Source organism: Trichechus manatus, unplaced genomic scaffold, assembly GCF_000243295.1.
Source record: "Trichechus manatus latirostris isolate Lorelei unplaced genomic scaffold, TriManLat1.0 scaffold00236, whole genome shotgun sequence".
In the NCBI taxonomy this organism is placed as follows: domain Eukaryota; kingdom Metazoa; phylum Chordata; class Mammalia; order Sirenia; family Trichechidae; genus Trichechus; species Trichechus manatus.
This window is the reverse complement of record NW_004444172.1, coordinates 2,730,465-2,749,653: the sequence shown is the minus strand read 5'-3', so window position 1 is coordinate 2,749,653 and position 19,189 is coordinate 2,730,465. Positions and strand designations below refer to the sequence as shown.

The 19,189-nt window shown below is 43.6% G+C and overlaps 1 protein-coding gene across 3 annotated transcripts in view; it reads right to left on the bottom strand.

Annotated features, from left to right (window-relative positions):
- The window catches only part of ZDHHC5 (zinc finger DHHC-type palmitoyltransferase 5), a 29,765-nt gene extending 12,568 nt beyond the window's left edge, over nucleotides 1-17,197 (bottom strand). The window contains exons 1-3 of one of the 3 annotated variants that reach the window (XM_004389194.2): nucleotides 16,908-17,197; nucleotides 12,437-13,635; nucleotides 4,989-5,110 (exon numbers count right to left, since the gene is read on the bottom strand). In XM_004389194.2, coding sequence (XP_004389251.1) covers nucleotides 4,989-5,110; nucleotides 12,437-12,540 — 226 coding nt within the window. In that variant the 5' untranslated portion in view covers nucleotides 12,541-13,635; nucleotides 16,908-17,197. Of the gene's footprint in view, nucleotides 1-4,988; nucleotides 5,111-12,436; nucleotides 13,636-16,687; nucleotides 16,839-16,907 lie in introns of those variants that run through there. The other 2 variants (XM_023743103.1, XM_023743102.1) reach the window with 2 other exon arrangements.
- Nucleotides 17,198-19,189: the final 1,992 nt, after the last annotated feature.

Sequence of the window (19,189 nt, the reverse complement as noted above, 5' to 3'; positions counted from 1 at the left end):
GTTAACAGCTTGCACCACCCAGGGACTCCCCCATCATCCATTAGAAAAATGCAAATCAAAACCACAATGAAATACCACTGCAGACTCACTAGGATGGCTACTATCAGAAAAACAGAAAATAACAAATGTTGACAAGATGTGGAGAAACTGAAACCCCCATCCGTTGCTGGTGAAATTGTAAAATGGTGCAGCTGCTGTGGGAAACAGTTTGGCGGCTCCTCAAAAAGTTAAAACGTAAAATTACCATATGACCCAGCAACTCACTCCTAGGTATAGACCCAAAAGAACTGAAAGCAGGGACTCAAATAGTCACTTGTACACCAATATTCATTGCAGCATTATTCACAATAGCCATAAGGTGGAAACAACCCATCAAAAAATGAATAAACAAAATGCAGTATATATTTAAACAGTGGAATATTCAGTCATAAGAGAAATGAAGTTCTGATACATGCTACAACATGGATAAATCTTGAAAACATTACGCTAAATAACTCAGACACAAAAGACAAATACTGTATGATCCCTCTTATATGAAATATCTAGAAGAGGCAAATGTATACAGTCAAAAGTTTATTAGTGTTTACCAGGGGCTAGAGAGAGGGAAAGAGGAAGATGGGAAGCTAGTGTTTAAGGGGTACGGAGTTTCTGTTAAGGGCAAAGGAAAGCGTTTGGAAATGGATAATGATGATGGTTTCACAACATGGTGAATGTAATTAATGTAACTGAATTGTATACTTGTAATAGTTAAAACTGCGAATGATTTGTTATATTTTGCCACAATTAAAACAAAAAAACCCTTTCTCCAATAAGATACTGTTCCATCTCCTGCCTTCTCTGCTAACTTCTAGAAAGAATAATCTAAAACTAATTTGAGTTTCCTTCATTTCCCATTCACTGTTCTCCAAACCATTACAATTTAGTAATTTGGCTATATCTTTTCTTTATACGCAAACACACTATTATAACTGTTTTGTTGTCATTGTTAGGTGCCTCCCAGTCCATTCTGAATCATAGCGATCCTATGTACAACAGAACAAAACACTGCCTGGTCCTGTGCCATCCTCACAATCATTGTTATGCTTGAGCCCATTGAGTCCATTGTTGCAGCCACTGTGTCAATCCATCTCATTGAGGGTCTACCTCTTTCTCGCATGATGTCCTTCTACAAGGACTGGTCCCCGCTGTTAACAATTCCAAAGAATGTGAGACATAATCTCGCCATCCTTGCTTCTAAGGAGCATCCTGGCTGTACTTCTTCCAAAAGACAGATTTGTTCGTTCTTCTGGCACTCCATGGTATATTCAATATTCTTCGCCAACACCATAATTGAAAGGCATCAATTCTTATAGCTGTTAAGATCACTTTTCTTAATTAACAAGACAATGGGCAATTTTGAGTTTCCAGACTATTGTTGTTGTTAGGTGCTACTGAGTCGGTTCTGACTCATAGCAACCCTATGTACACTAGAATGAAATAATGCCCGGTCCTGTGCCATCCTCACAATCCTCGTTATGCTTGAGCCCACTGTTGCAGCCACTGTGTCAATTCATCTCAGTCAGGGTCTTCCTCTTTTTCACTGACCCTCTACTTTACCAAGCACAATGTCCTTCTCCAGGGACTGATCCCTCCTGATAACATAACCAGGTCTCGCCACCCTTGCTTCCAAGGAGCATTCCAGCTGTACTTCTTCCAAGACAGATCTGTTTGTTGTTTTGGCAGTCCACGGTATACCCGATATTCTTCACCAACACCATAACTCAAGGGCGTCAATTCTTCCATCTTCCTTATTCATTGTCCAGCTTTCACATGCATATGAGGTGACTGAAAACACTATTGCTTTTGTCAGGCATACCTTAGTCTTCAATGCGACATCTTTGCTTTTTAACACGTTAAAGAGGTCTTTTGCAGCAGATCTGCCCAATGCAATGCGTCTTTTGATTTCTTGAATGTTGCTTGCATGGGTGTTGATTGTGGATTCAAGAAAAATGGAATGCTCAACAACTTCAATCTTTTCTCTGTTTATCATGATGTTGCTTCTTGGTCCAGTTGTGAGCATTTTTGTTTTCTTTGTGTTAAGGTGTAATCCATACTGAAGGATGTAGTCTTTGATCTTCATCAGTAAGTGCTTCAAGTCCTCTTCACTTTCAGCAAGCAAGGTTACGTCCAGACTATTGGATCTCTCTAATTTCTGATACTGCCAACCATCAGTTACTTCATGAACTCTGCCTTTCATTAATTCCCATTTTTTCCAGTTTCTTCTATTAATCTTTCTTGCTCAATCACTCTTCAATGGCTCCTCCTTCTCTTCTGTTCATTATTAAAATGTCAGTGCTGCTCAGGTCTGACCTTGGTTCTTTCCTAATTTCACTTTACATATTTCCTCTGGACAATCTTACTCCTATTGCATTCAAATATATGGGTGTAGACTCTGAAATGAAGGTCTTTGACTGTGACAACTCATTTGTCCACTGGGTAACTCTACCTTTATGACCCGTAAGTATCTTGACTCTAACGTGTCTAAGACAGCTCCTTTTGTCTTCCCTCCAAACTTGTTCCACATGCCTATAACCCATATCTTGGTTTATAAAAATGAGCATCAAACTTGGAGCCCTGGAACTATCCTTGTCAATTCCTTCACCCTCCTACTCTCCCCGAATAAGCAACTGGTCATGATAAACTCTGCTGCGTCTACTTCTAATATCTGTAAATCCAGTCATGAATTCAAGTTCTCACCTGGATTATATTATTGCAACAGCCTCCCCAAAGGTATCTGTACATTATTATAAGATTTTTTTTTAATTATCTATATAAGATCAAAAGGTCACCAGCTATTTTAAAGCACAAATGATAAAGTTAGGGGGTAGGAAGATTTAGTAAATGGAAGTGAAACAATTAGAACAAAAATAATGAGAATGTTGACACAATGTGAAGAATGTAACCAGTATCACTGATCATTATGTCTAGAAGCTGTGGAATGGGAGCGGTTTTGCCTGTTTACTTTCACCAAAAACAAAATTAAAAAAAGAATTATTTTTGTAAAAGGAAATCTGACCCTGTTAATCCCCCAATTAAAGACCTCTTGCTGTCCAAAGGAAAAAGTATAATCTATTTAATTTAGTACATAAAATCCTTCAGAACCTGGCTCTAGGTTCAGTTCCTGACCCTTCTGGCCCCACCACACACTATACCTTCCAATCCCACAGAGTTCACCATTTCATGGTTACGAGCTTCTACATATGTTGCTGCTTCTGCCTAGACTGCCCTTGCCCTTCCATCCTCTACTTGGTGAAGTCCTTTCTACCTGTCTTCCACCCCAATTTACCTGGGGTGCACCCTTTTCTATGTTCTCATAGAAACTTTTTCATGCCTCCATTAGTTTGTTTCAAAACTTTCTAATGCATCTTGGATATCACTGTATCTAGCAATACATGCTCTAAACAAATGTCTGCTGAATATACAACTAAAAATCAGAGTTGACTCAAACTGAATCACATGGCTGGAAGCTATATGTATTTCTGAAGACGTTGACTTAATTTTTTTTTTTTTTTTATATTTTATTGTACTTCAGGCGAAGGCTTACAGAACAAATAGTTTCTCATGAAACAGTAGTACACATATTGTTTCATGACAGTGGTTAACAATCCCACAACATATCAACCCTCTCCCTTCTCGACCTTTTTTTTTTTTTGGTGAAAATACACATAGCCAAAGATACACCGTTTCAAAAATTTCTACATGCACAGTTCAGTGACATTGACTACGCTCTTCCAATCGTGCTGTTATTCTCAATTAAGATGAAGGCTTACACAACAAAATAGCTTCTCATTTAACAGTTACTACAAATGTTGCCCTATGACAATGGTTAACAATCTCACAACACATCAGCAATATCCTTACTCAACCTTGGGTTCCCTATCACCAGCTTCCTTGTCCCCTTCTGCCTTCTGGCCCTTGTCACTGGACTCCTGTACCTCATCTCATTTGGTTTTACAGGGCTGTCCACTCCCAGGCTGAACAGTGAACCCTGGAGGTAGCTTCACCACTGAGCTAAAAGGGTGTCTGGGGGCCATACTCTCGAGGTTTCTCCAGTCTCCTTTAGGCCAGTAAATCTGGTCTTTTTTTTTTTGTGAGTTAGAATTATGCTCTACATCCTTCTCCAGCTCTGTCCAGAACCCTCTGTTGTGATCCTGGTCAGAGCAGTCAGTGGTGGTAGCCGGGCACCATCTAGCTGTACTGGACTCAGTCCGGTGGAGGCCTTGGTAGCTGTGGACAATTAGTCCTTCAGACTAATCTTTTCCTTGTATCCTGTTCTCTTCATTCTCCCTTGCTCCGGAAGGGATGAGACCAGTGGAGTATCTTAGACGGCCGCTCACAGGCTTTTAAGACCCCAGACACTACTCACCAAGGTAGAATGTAGAGCATTGTCTTTATAAGCTGTGTCATGCCAATTGAGCTAGATGTTCCCCGAGACCATGGTCCCCACAGCCCTCCACCCAGCCATTCAGTCCCTCAGGGAGTTTGGATGTGTCTATGGGGCTTCCATGACCTTTCCTTGTACAGGTTGTGCTAGTTTCCCCTGTATTGTGTACTGTCTCACCCTTCACCCAAGATACCACTTATCTATTGCCTATTTAGTATTTCCCCCCCACCCCTCCAATCCCTGGTAACCAACAAAGATTGTTACATTCCGTGTGTGAACTTTTTCATGGGTTTTTACCATAGAGGTCTCATACAATATTTGTCCTTTTGTGATTGACTTATTTCACTCAGCATAATGTCCTCCAGTTTCATCCATGTTATGAGATGCTTCACAGATTCATTGTTGTTCTTTCTCGTTGCATAGACCCTGACTTAATTTTTATCATTAGACTTTAAAAGTATTCCATAATCGTAGGACTCCTAAGGCCCAGATCAACTGGGTATGCTCAAATCATTATTTTTTAAAGATCAAAAAGAGCTTCCAAGAGAGGAAAAGGAGAGCTTACCTCGAGGGAAAATGCCTGGGTCCATGAAGGTGGCCATGCTGAAGTTGGCCAGCACAAAGAGAAAAACAATCGCATTGTAGATGGGCACTGCAGGTGACACATACAGGCTGAGTCCTGGACACCTGCACAGACAATGAAGAAAATGAGGGGCTGCCTCTAACACACTGGACACCAACTATAGTCACAAAAATCTGTAAAAATTCTGAGAGGCCTAGCTCAGGGGGAAAAGGATAACTTTTTGTGGGAGACTGAGAGCCATCCATTTATGCACTATAGCAAATAAGGCTTACAGTCCCTTCCTATGTCTCATCAACAATAGTCAAGATTCTCTATTTCACTCAGTCCCCACACCTATACATAAATCTTCATTCAATTTTAGATCAAGGTACAAGACTCAGAAAATTTCTCCTACCTTAACCCCTTGCACTAAGATCTGTGTTCTTCAGGTTCAGTCTTCCCTCTGGAGCTTTCAACATGTTTTAGAATCTGCCCTATCTCCTCTCTAATAAGACATGAGAACCAGGGACAGACCATGTACGTAACTGATACCAGCCACATTCCCTTCTTGGGAGCTGCCTGAGGCCATGTTCTACTGACCTGCACATTGGCCCAAATCACATGCTACCACCTGCTTTTCTGGCTCCCCTTCCCCCTTCCCAGCTGGCTTTGAACCACTCCCAATTGCCTAAAGTTTCTTTACTGCTTCAGATATCCCTGAGAGTGTTATCCAACTAGAGGCTAGTTCTTAAAGTGGGGGTGGGAGGGGTGGGGGGGGCAACAACACAGATAACAGAATAGACATCAGGACACAAAACTATCCCCTTGAAGTCTAAAACTGAATGAGAAGTGGGGGAGGAAGAAAGAGGGTATGAAACCAAAGAAGTCCTAAGTCCAGGAGGAAGAAGAAACTGGCCAAACATATCCAGTATTCCACAGGATTCAAACCAAGAGACATGCTTTAGGTAACTTTTGACAAAAAAAAAGTATACTAAGCTCAGTTCCTTTTACAGATACGAGTCTAAGCAGGAACCCTTCAAGAGCTCTTCCTTTCTTGACCGATATCCTGGGAGTTGGATGTTTCAGAAGAACATCTAATGTGCTGCTTGCTTTGTCAGCTGTGTCAAATGCTCTCTCTACTGTCTCAGCTCAGTGAGAACTTCAAGACAGTGACTAAATAATCTGCTTTGTGGCTGAGAACTTAATCTCCAGATTTAGGACAGCATCTGTCCTTGTCCCCTTTATCTGGACCAGTCAGAAGGAAACAAAGAACGGGCCAGGAGAACAAGACATCTTATAAGCCTGGTGGATTAATCCACAGCAGTCCTGGATTCTGTCAAAAGAAGTGGCCTATTCCTATCAAAACAAAAAGAACAGCCCTGAACAGTGACTCATGACAGTTTAGAGGAACTGAGGTCCTTAATGAGAAACAAATAAACCAACGGTAAGAAACAAAACTGATTGTCAGAAAACATCTGACAAGTCTTCACAACCACCATCTATTTATTCAAATTTCATTCAGCCATTCATTTAAAAAAAAAAAAAAAAAGTACATCTTGTGTGCTAGGCTTTTTAGGTAGTATCATTTAATTCTTTGCCTCTCTTGATGAGTCAGTATAAAACTGGGAACAAAACAATGAAGCTGGAGTGAGAGCACCAATCTCAAGGACAAAAAGAGCCCTTCAGTCACAGTCCTAGGCTACCACCAAATAAAGTCTCCTATGGAAGCCTCCTCCTCATGCAAGTCCTTTGGTTAAAAAAAAAAAACCCACTGCCATCAAGTCAATTCTGACTCATAGGACCCTACAGGACAGAGTAAAACTGCCCCACAGGGTTTCCAAGGAGCTCCTGCTAGATTCGAACTCTGACGTTTTGGTTAGCAGCCGAGCTCTTAATCACTGTGCCACCAGGGCTCCTTGGTTCAAGAAAGATGGCTCCACATCTTGGCAGGGTTTCAGGTGGAATACAAGCAAGAAGTCTCTGCACAGCCCCACCCCAAAGCCTGACCTCCTAGTTTCCCTTGGAGGGAGGGAGAGAAACTGAAAACCAGTCATCCAGGTCAGAGCCCCTCCCTAGGACTTAGCTGTCGCTTCAATTTCCGCCTGGGGAAGAGAACAAAGGGTGACTCACTTGACACCCACAGCCTGGGAAGATAATCAGAAGGGAAAAAGAAATTAAATCCTTAAAACACTGAGGTGTCCGTGATTTAAAAGTCTCATTCCTAGAACTGGCCACTGTGGCTACTGTGGCCTCTTGAGCTTCTGAAAGAAATAAGCAGGGGTATCCTCCATTCCTGACGGAAACTAAGGTTCTGGAAGAGCTGGTGAATAAGAATGAGATCTCAGCCCCCTCACAGGCCCAACTGTCAATCTTTCTACTTCATTTTTCCTTAGTTTCATTTCTAAACAAAGCAAATCACCTAATCTCTTTGGTACCCTGCCAATCACCTACCTCTAGATGATGAACTTTACCCCTACAACCTTCTAGACAGCAACCCATCCCAGTCGAAGTGTGCAATCCTGGAACTGAGTTCCAATATGTTGCCAAACTAAACCCTGCCCCCACAGTGGCAGAATCTAGCAATGATGCAAACAACTCAACTTACAGAGCTAGTATTTGCTCCTACATTCAAATCAGAGATCTGTCGCTTCCAATCGCAGCACTCTGGCTGAGGGAGCAACACCCCACCAAGGAGAGGCAGGTGTGGGCAGAACCTGTTCCTGACATATCCCATATTCTACTTGGCTGGAGGAGAGGCTTTCTGTTGCTATAGTACCTTGCCAGATTCCTAGGTGACCACTCCAAGTAGCCTGTCTGAATCTGTTGCCTTTGATGGAGGGAGATGAAGCCTGAGCTGAGGAGACGAGAGGAGTTGTTGGGGCTCGTCCTTAGCCTATGGCAATAATCATAGAGCTCCAGAAGCTTAGGGAGTGGCTATAGTTCAGAAGGCTGACTGACTCATTGATGGGACTCCCAGACCTATACCACCCCAGGAAAAACAGGTTCTTCTGCCCACCCATTCAGTACTCTCACTTCAAGGCCAAATAAAGTTGGGAGAGTGGGTTTCAATACCCACATTCCTAACATCCTGTTTTCTAGTCCTCCTTAGCACTTCCTCTTCTAAAAGGTGGTTAAATTCCTGGAAAGAAAAACAAAGTAGGAGTCAAGAAGCTTTGGATTTTAATCCTATCTCAACCAGTGCTTGTTATGTGGCCTTAGGTTAATACACAGGAAACTCTCCAAGCCTGTTACTTCAGCTACATAATACAGACATGAGAATGAAGGAGAGAATGTTTAAAAAGATCCTCAAATTCTTTTTTAAACCAGTTGGCTCAATAGCGGGCACTGGACGGAAGACACAAGAAAACATTATTAACCACCACCATCATCATCAATTATCATTCCAGCTCCACCTTCATCCTTAATTCTACTTCCTCTGAGATGCTAGGTATTCAAGACACTTAAAGACAGAGGCTCTAAGTGCCTAAAGAACATGCCTACGCATTCCACCCATGCCTAATACACTGTTTGAGCGTATGACTAGTGTTCCCTGCTGATGAGAGAAGGGTAGAATGAATGTCCCACTTCCCGCTCTTGGGGATCCTCATTCAGGACTGTGCCATCCTCTGCCTTCCTCAACATTCCACGGGAAAACAACTTGTCTCTTTATATGTGGGTAAGTTTCTCTTAAAACACCTGCTGATTGTGATGCCTGTTACCCAGGCTTTCCAGCAGCTGAATGCTGGATGTCGAACCTGGGCACTTATTTATTACTGAATGAGAAAACAACTTGGGAAGGAAAAGGAACAACGCCTTCTCTATTAAGCCTTAATCATGAGGCTGTTCCCACTCAAATCAGGAGCTAACACCTCTGCAGTCATGAAAAAAAGGACCAGAGTGATAGCCATGAGGTAGCTCAACACTCTTTGGGTAAAAAGGAGGGAAGGACCCAGAGGCAGACACTGAAAGGAAGCATCTATATCATGGATGCAACACTGGAAAGACCATCATGGGTTTCTGGACAACCTTAACTTTTATCCTTCCCTTAGAGGATCACCTGAAGCAGAGGTTTTGACCCTGACCTCCTCCCCACCCATTCTGGAAATGAACAAAATGAGAACTGACTTAATTGACTTATGTAACTACAGGAGACTTTAGAGAGGATACAATTCAATGATTTCAAACGGTGTTGCCAGGAGTCCTGAGAAAGGCTCAGGGGCCCCCAGGAAGGCAAGAGATACCCAGTGGCTGGACCTCTGTGCCACAACCTCACTTGAACCAGAGCAGTTCTACTTTTATGTTTTATATACTGGGGTTCCACATAAGATCTCATCTTTAAAAAGGTCATGGTGCTTAAATAAACTGTGTTAGTTCAACTTCCTCATCATACAGGAAGAAATTAAGGCCCATAAAGATTAACAAATTTTACTAAAATCGGTCTCCTGACCCCCAAATAGTGTTTATCCCACTTACCTAGCACTGCTCCCTTCACAAAAGGACAGGATCCAGGTATATTATCTTAAAAGCAGTCTAGTACTTAATGAGAGGGGAAGTGTTACTTTAGCAGACACTCTCCTTCCCAAACAGTGAAAAGATGACTACGACAGGATCCCCAATAACAGTCCTGCTTAGTTTGATACTGGATAAGTTCAGTGAATGAAAGGGACCAGGTTTTTGGAGGAAGGTCTCAACTGTTCTACTCAAGAGTCTCTGGGGCAGAAGATTGCCATTTCTTTGATGATCAGACCCAGCTCAGTCAGTTTCTGCTCCAGCTTTTTCCTGCTTGACAAAGAAACATGGAGAGTAAATTGTTCCTAATTAGTTGACGCCTACATGCCTCCACTAATTATATCTGCAAGCTGAAAGGGACTCCCCCTCCTACTCCCAGTCCTCTAGGTCCCAGAGTTAATTCTCACCTGGGGCTTGTACTGATGTAAGAACAGCCAGTGGTAGCCTAGTGAAGAGTATAAGAGGATGAAAGAGTAGTTACAGGTTTAAGGGCCCAAACAGGAGCTGGTTCAAAGAGAGTCTTTCTCTTGTCTTTCCATTGAAACCATGGATTCTTGTTTAGTTTGTGTATGGTTTCAAACAGATGGTTCTCCAAGGAACTAAACCTCAAAAGGGGCAGATTCCTCTGGGAACAGTTTTACAGAACAGTGGCGCATCAGCCCAAGTTCACCTGCTCACAGAGGAAATTCTATGGTCAGATGGAGAGGAAGAGATGAGAATTTCAGAGGAACCAAGAGCCAGGTGATAGAGGGAGATAAACAAGGTATTTGTGTCTCCACAGGTAGGTAGGAGGAGCCTGGGGAAAAACAGCCTACAAATTGGTCCTGTGGAAGCTAACACCAGGGGCAACTCTGGCTTAAGGTTCTTTTAACTTTGGATTAGAAACAATAATTCCTGGTCAAGAATAATATAAATAGAGTCAATATTATCCTCCAAAATCCTTGTGCCTGGGCCTGTGAGACCACAGAATGAAGACAGCCCCTACTTTACTGGCACCAGGTAACAGGAAAGTAGGTTAAATAGTTTCAAATACCAGTTGAGAAAACGCCTGTGTCAGGAACTCTTTGTGGGCAAACTGGTATAACCAGCCAAGCACTTCAATGGTTCCAGATTTAGCAAGTCAAGAACAAGGACTCTGCCTGCCCTCTCTCAAGAACAGATGAGTTGAGAGAAACCACTTAGTCAGTACCCTGAAATTTCTAGCTTCTCTAAAGGCTTTACCTCTTGAAGGAAAAACAGACACGCCTCAACTAAGCAGGTCTAAGGGTGCCAAACTGGTCTTGTACATACCCCTCATGACCCAGTACCACAACTACTACAGGAATACTAAAATCTGCTATAAATGTCTCTTGGTTAAAATGTTGATCCTCCTTACTAGCCGTAACAGATACCAGAACAAGTCCTGACACTGAAGACTCACCCGTCTATTGGTAGTCAACGCATAAAGGACACAACACTGAACATGTTGAGTTTAAGCAAGAGAAAAAGTATGCAGAAAGAGAAGCCAGATGGGAAGAGCAGGACTGTCTCTAAACCCCTGAGGGATCAACAGGCATGGTTAGGCTGGAAAGCTGGGGCCACACACCTAGGACTTCTTCTATGCTTCAGAGAAAGAAGTGAGATAATGCTCACACCTTAAATAATGGATTCGTTCTTTCCTTGTTTAAAAACTAGATAGAAATAGATCACTATTACTTTGCTGATTCTTTTGGCCAAGTGACTTACGTTTTTTAGAATTCCTTTTGGCATCCAAAGCTCAATTTCTGTAGTTTTTCTTTCCTCCTATCTCAGATTCAACTTCTGTTCTTTAAGTTCTCCCCGTAATAGTAACTGCCCCCACCTCAGTAATTCCTGGTTCACTTTCATTCATCCTTCAGTGAGTTCCAACTGCTTTTATTTCCTACTTCACTATCTTCCTCTTCCCAGCAAACTCATATTGCTCTTAACAGCACAGCACAATCAACTTTGAGCCTGAACTACAGCAAAGTAGACTTCCCAGATCTAGTATGCTCTGATCACTCCAAGAGTTGCAACTAGAGAACTAATTTAATGACTCAACAGTCTAAGGCTCAGAGGCCTAGCACATGTTAATTTATAAGTAGATAACAGCAAAGTTCTAGATGCTTGCCAGGTCAACAGCTATATTAGAGGAAAGAGAAAGGATAAATTACTCAGTTTCTGCCACTAACAAGCAGATGAACAAAGTTCTGAAGAGCCTAAGTGAGAATAATGCAGATCATAGATGGGAAATCCTTCAAATATCAATTGCCTTTCCCAAAAGGACCAAGGAATGAGAGAATTATTGTCACTCCCTTCAGCAGGAACTGATGTAAAGGACTCTTCTAGAGCTCTCTTCCTAAATAAAACGTGTCCTTTCCCAGTGGCCCTTACTTCTTCAGGCTTCAGCTTTAACAGAGAGAAAATCATCTGAGTAACACCAAATTAACAACCAACAAAAGCCAATATCTTATTAATCAATTCTGAAACTTTCCAGTACTCTCAGTTCCCACAATCAGAAACCTAAGCTTCAGACATCCTGGGGAAAAGCCATTTGAAAAATCTTTAGTTTAGTCTAGTTCTCCTCTCATAGAATTGATTGCTTAAGCTGTGTCAAGCCTCTCTGGTGGTTTCCTCCCACTTCCTTCCTAGTTTAGGATCATCTAATGAGGGAACTGGGTAGGAAAACATGAAGACACCTATGATTCCAAAGGAAGGGAGGGAGGGGAAGGTAGGGGATCAATGGAGTAAAAAATTTATAAGAAGGCTGAAAAAAGATACCCTTTTTCTCATTTTTCTTACTATACTTCTGTATTTACCTGTATTGGACATCAAGTATTCCAAGTCACTCGGTTTTGTGAGTAACCAGCAAAACTCAAGAGAAAGCATACCCCCTCGCCTCCCATGGAGGGCCCCTCAAATACCACCGCTGGAAGAAAACTCACGTAAAGGCAAAGAAGAGTGTCGTAGCTCCCACTAGGAAGATGGCGGCAGCTGAAACCGGGACATACTTGCTGGGTTTGAATCTCTTTCCAGACTCTGCGGGCATGTTGGAGCTCTGATGGGAGATCTGCCCTGCCGCATAGCCCAGGCCCACACAGCGGCAGAACAGACAAGAAAATGGGATGAGGGAAACAACAGAGAGAAGAGTACAGAAGGAAACCAGGGAAACAGAAAATTTAAATTACCACCCTTCCCCCTCCCAAATAAAACCAAAGGTCAAAAGATCGCAAATGTAGGAAAGCGTATGGGAGGGGGAAAGGTGACTCCAAATTCCAAAAGATGAAAAACGACCTCCCCAGAGCAAGGCAAAGGGGAGATTAAGAAACACAACTTGTATAGTTTAAAAACTGCAGAGAAACCGTTTGCTGTACACATGCAAATGGTTGCAGGCGGAGAACACGGGCAGCCAGACAGATCAAGGAATAGCTCATGGATGGAGGCAGATCTTCAAAAGGAAAGGAAGGGGAGAAGATCAGGGTAGAGCAGAAAACTTCGGGCAAGGAAAGATTCTTCTCAGGAGATACTATAGTACGTCCACAACTACCACACTTCCAGAAAATGCGAGCTGCACCTTCAGGAGGTGTGCCCTGTGTTTCTGTTTTAATCCAAGAAGGAATCTGTGACCCCTTCCACCTTTAAAGAGAAGCTGTTTTACTGTAGTCCTTGTCCTTTCCAGGCAGTCTCTGATGCCACCTCTCCCACACCTTCACTTCACCAGGGTTTGTAGTCTGGCAATGGTCAGTGAATTTTATTTCTCTCTCTCCTGATGGCTAAAGCTGGGCAACTGGTGTTACAAGGTTGAGTTGTAAATCCTTTTCTTTGAAGGAGGAGGGAAAAAAGAAAGGGCAAGCTTGTCCGTTTTCAATCTCTTCTTGTTATTCCCAAGCCCTTTAAGGGCTCCGTTTCCTATGGAGTTCATGCAAAACTAAAGGGGAACTTAAAATCCCTGAAGCCATACTCTTCCCAACAAGCAGAATAAGTTGAAGTAATCAATTCCACTTGATGATGCTTTATAAGGTTACTGTGGATGAAAGCAAAGTTCCAAAGATCTCTCTGTTGCCAGGTTAGTCGATGTCTCTGATCTTTCGCCTTCGATCTTGGGCTTTCTGGGTGAAGAGTTCAACCGGGTCCAGTGCCTCACCTGGAGGAAACAAGCATCTTTATCAGAGAAATTCTTTGAGGGCATTACTAAAAACACCAAGGCTAAAACTCCACAGGCTGCTCTGTTAACAAGTGCTTTTGAAAGAAAGGTTATTTTCAATTTCACTTATATGGATGTGGGAAAGGACTCTATAGACTGGGAGGAAAATGGGTTCAGAATCCTTCACTGCTGTTCAGATTGGAGGGGGAAAACATGGCTTCACCTAGCCTAAGGTCATCAGGGGACCAGGAGTTACCTTAGCTCTTGCAAGGGGCCCATCTCACCTGACACAAATGGGCAGTAACAAATACCAAGAATATCAAAATCTAAAAACAAACATGGGCAGAGCAGTGAAGGGCAGTCCTAGGAAAGAGACTTCTCTTGGACAAACACAGTATTTATTGCTACAATGAAAAAAGAAAAAAAGTAACCTCAAAATTAGGACAGCAAGCTTCTCTCTCTCTCACCCTCCTATGTTTTTTAGTTATAACCGCGAAGAGGCAGAAGCTGAATTTTTGGTCTTCTGGAATTAGCCATTAAAGGGCCTGAGTGAGAAAAATTCTTGTACTGAAATGTGAGATATCTTACATGAGAAACTAAGTTACCACAGGGGGTTTTCTTCCTAATCAAAAGTTTTTTCTTCCTACCTCAGCCGATTAGGAAGTAAACTGAGCCCCACCTACACCAATACGATTAAGAGTAACAATTATTTCTGTTGATGACAGTAACAAAATAACATCAGCACTTTGAATTTTATAGGATGCTTTTCATCTCGTGATCTCAAAGCACTTTACTCACATTATCTGGTGACACAGTCCCTTACCCCACTCTGTTTAAAATTGAAGGCTAGAGAATGCCTGAGGCCATTCCACTGAATCACTTGAGCAGCCAGGTTCAGAACCCCAGAGCCCACATGTCCCTTTGCTGATACAAAGCCTTTCCACCTTTCTCACCCACCATGCTACCTGCCCAGTGATGATAACCTAGAATCTGTAAACCAAAAATTGTATTTAAATTAGAATTTTAAAAGAAAATCCCCCTCAAGCTATCTAGTATTTCCCTTAATACCAAAGGCTGAAATTAAAGATTTCAGAAGATTCAGATAGTAAAATACAAATGTGTCCTGGAATTTATCACTTCATCTCTCTCACTTCTGGCAGGAAGGCAAAAGGCTCTTCTCCTTTGACATCTCTCTCTTTAAAACAAGTAAGATTTTAAAAGGCCAAGCAGTAATATTAGAATAGAGTGAACACCCAACGAATATAAGAAATTATTACAGTCAAAACAAAAGATAAATCCTTTGTAGCCCCTGATTTTATGATTATTTAACTCTTGGTTTCCTATAGGAATCAAAGGACAACCCTGTGAATTTAGGCCTAAGTAACTCTGTTAATAACAAGTAGGAAATTCTTGGTTCCTAGGCAGTACTATTAAGGCAAACGTTCCTAAAAACCCCGAAGATTAGAGAAGATGAAAAATCACACTACTGAAATTTCATCTAAAGTAGGATATCATTTAGACACCAACTATTACTTCAGATTTTAATTTCTACAGGGAAAAAAGTCACATGGGTTAATACTGCCATAGTAATGCAGTCACGAAAGGCCATACAATATCAGGGGTACAATACTGGGATACAAAAGAAATCTGCATCTGAGACGTTTGGGAAATATGCATTAGAAGGGACAGGATAAATCATAAGAATTTATTGGGTATTTATAAAGACACCCAGGTCTTAGCAGAAGGATGTGCTACGTCTAGTAGGAATGAGAACAGAAGGGGCATGTGGTTCACTGGAGCTAGGAATCTGTTCGTTCTGTTGTACACAAGGTCGCTATGAGTCGGAACCAACTCGACCACACCTAACAACAACAGGAGCCTGGATCCATACCAGTATGAGAAAGTTTTACAGGAATGTGTATGGCATATTAAGGCACAGAGTAATATGGAAAAGAAATATGTATATATAAGTATAAACAAACAATACAGGATATGTAGGTTCAAAGGCTAAAAGAAAAACAATAGGAACATATTTAAAATCTGAATGTAAATTACCAACGAAGTAAAAAATATACATCAAACGAGAGTAACGTACCTCCTTAACGGGGACGGATAAGTACAGTACCACTGATAGCACAAGTATTGTGTAATAGTACAATAAAAACCTGAATACGCAGTAACTGAGGTACAATGGGGTAATTCACATGACAAGATATTGGAGGAAGAGCTAAGCAGAAGTTGAACACGAGTCGTATTATATACCGAGGTAGCAAAGTACACGGTACTATAATTCTTGAAAACGTTAGGTAAGTTTTACACAATGAGTGATGATGAGTATTCTGAAGAGATTTGATACAGGACAGAGGAATACTGGGATAAAGGATGGGCATGCAAATGTAAGATTAACCTGGACAAGATGGCAATAACCAGGAAATAAAAAATCCAGAGCAGAAAACTATGACCTAGAGTACAACATATATCTGATCCCACATCTCCCCTCAGAACTTTAAGTCACTTTCTTACTTCTCACTTGAGGGTTTTCATTCGGCCAAGTGGGTACAACACCTTCCACCTCCCTGCCCTACAAAGAGACTTCTACAAGTAAAATATTGGCAGACACATTCGAGCTCCACTTGTAAAAAAAAAAGTATACAGTACTAAAAAGCATGGAGCACATAGCGAGTGGGGGTAGAGGGGGAAGGGAGACGGGTTGGACAGAACAGACAACAAAACGAAGCTTGAGTCAAAATAATTATCAGTAGAGTGGGGTGAGGAAACCGAACCGCAAAGCGGTAAAAAGGGAACAGCACTTAGTCCCCACCCCGGAGCTGGGGCAAGGGGAATCAACGTATGGGGCAGAGCTAGGGAGTAGCCCAGAGACCGCCGCTGAACGCGAGAAGATGGAATCCACGGCGGCAGGGCCCACGGGGGCTGTGGAAGCGGGCTGCGGGGGACGACAAAGTCCGGGGGAGCGGGGCCGGGGGCGGAAGGGACGGCGGCTGGCGCGGAGGGACTGGGGTCCCGAGCCAGGAACTGGGGGCCCGGCACTAACCCGTTCTGAGTCCCGGCGGCCGTGGACCCCTGGCCTCTTCTCTTCGACCGTTTCCGGGGCCCACGGGTCTCGCTGTGGTAGGATGACCCGGCCCCGAGAAGGGCTAGGGCCTCAACCACCTCCCCCTCCTCGGTCCCCCTTCCCTAGAGGTCACTCTCCCCTCCCACCTCATTGGCCCGGCACTTCCGGTTCCGCAGGGGCCGGTGTCTCTGGTACTCACCCCGGCGCGGTGCCCGTCACCGCCACCGTCGTAGTCGCCACCGCCTCCCGGCACTGCCGTCCGGCCTCTAAGAGGCAGCGCGCGGCCCCCGCACGCTCCACGCCCGCCCTGCCCCCGCGCGCTCCCGTCCGGCGACGCTCGTCTTCGAGCCGGCGCGCGGCCGTTGCCCTCAGTACCGGGTCTCGAGCCCTCCCAGCGTTCCCATTGGCTCTCTGATCCGGGCGCGCGCGACGTCTCGCGCTGGGCACGTTTCTCTCATTCATGCACCTCGCGCCGCCGCGCCCGCCCCCGCTCACTCTCCCATTCAACCGTAACCCCCACCCAACTCCGATCTGGAGCGTGCGCGCGAACCAGCCGCGACCTCGCGGTCTGATTGGCTGTACGAGGACAGCGCCGTACGCACGCGAGAAAACGAGAGCGCGCCCGCACGGCCGTCGGGTTTCGCAGACGAGTAGGAGAGGAGGATTGGGGTACTACGCAGGAGTCAGGAATGGGGAAATGGCCGGACGAGTCTTCCCTGTTCCTGTATTCTATTTTGTATCCTTACTGTATCTAGGACAAACGTTCAGAAATTATAAAAAATTATGTCTGTGCACTAAAAGTGATCAAAAGTAATCACCTACTCGCTCGAATTCACCAAACCACCTCCAAGTAAGTGTGGTACAGTCCAGACAGGCATCTAGTGTAACCAATTACTGATAGGTCCCGCCCTCTTCCTGCTTCACTCCTTCTGCATTGGTCAGTTGTCTGGCGATTGCTTGGTTTTTTTTTTGTTTTGTTTTTTGCTGTCGAGAACTTTATTTAAAACAATCTCGATGGAGAAGTCCTTCACCGAGCGAGTTCCCTGGTACCAGCAGAATCCTTGGGTCATAAAACGGGCTGGCTTCTATGGAAGGAGAACCAAGAACCAAACCAAACCCATTGCTGTCGAGTCGATTCCGACTCACAGCGACAGGTCAGAGTAGAACTGTCCAATCAAGTTTCCAAGGAGCACCTGGTGGATTCGAACTGCCCAGCTTTTGGCAAAGCAGCTATAGCACTTAACCACTACGCCACCAGGGTTTCCATGATAGGGTAGGCAGGTTTAAAACAGCCAATGCAGGGCGAAGCTGCTGCCAAAGACCCGGGAGGAAGAGGAAAGACAGTGGTCACGAGCCTGGGTGCGCGCAATCACCAGTGGTGGCAGCCCTCCCGAGTGCGAGCCGGTTCCTGAGGGATGGTCCTCCGCATTCCTAATCTCACCCAATCCGGGAATACAGGCTGGAAGGAAAAGGTTCTCTGGAAGCTTCTGTCCCTGGCGAACTGCTGGCCAACTCTCCGTTGATCAAAGCACCAAACTTTGCCCGAATTAGCCCAGAAGAGCTGTAAACCCGATAGCAACACCAGGTGTTCGTTCTCCCTTCATTCAGCCCCAGGCCATTTCTCTTAACCGCTTCTCTGAAGTCAAGGTTCCTCACCTGTAAAGTGTGATCTTCCCTCGGATCTGGATCAAATGTTGCTGGTTTAACTGTGGTTCTGAAACTTTAGCATTAAGCAGAGAAGTAAAGGAGAAAGGTCTACTTTCTCTTGATTTCCAGGTCTAGTCTAGTTCCTTCTCTGACATGGTCTATATCTGAGGTTCTAATTTATTCTTGCGAAGGGCTTCAATCCACCATTTATTACAGCATACTCCAGAATTCTCTCTTTTTTAAGGCAATGTGTATCAAGAAATGAAATCTTTGAAACAACTTGTTGTTCTTAGGTGCCATCCAATTCGTTCTGAATCATACCGACCCCATGTAAAACAGAACAAAACACTGCCAGGTCCTGCATCATCCTCACAATCCCTGTTATGCTTGAGCCCATTGTTGCAGCCACTGTGTCAATCCATCTCCTTAAGGGTCTTCATGTTTTTCTCCGACCCTCTACTTTACCAAGCATGATGTCCTTCTCCAGGGACTGATCCCTCCTGAGAACATGTCCGAAGTATGTAAGATGTAGTCTTGCTATCCTTGCTTCCCAGAAGTATTCTGGCTCTACTTCTTCCAAGACAGATTTGTTTGTTCTTTTGGCAGTACATACTATATTCAATATTTTTTGCAAACACCGTAATTCAAAGGCATCAGTTTTTCGTTCTTCCTTATTCATTGTCCAGCTTTTGCAAGCGTATGCGCTGATTGAAAACATCATGGCTTGAGTCAGGTGCACCTTAGTCCTCAAAGTGACATCTTTGCTTTTCAACACTTTATTAAAGAGTTCTTTTGCAGCAGACTTGCCCAATGCAATACGTTGTTTGATTTCTT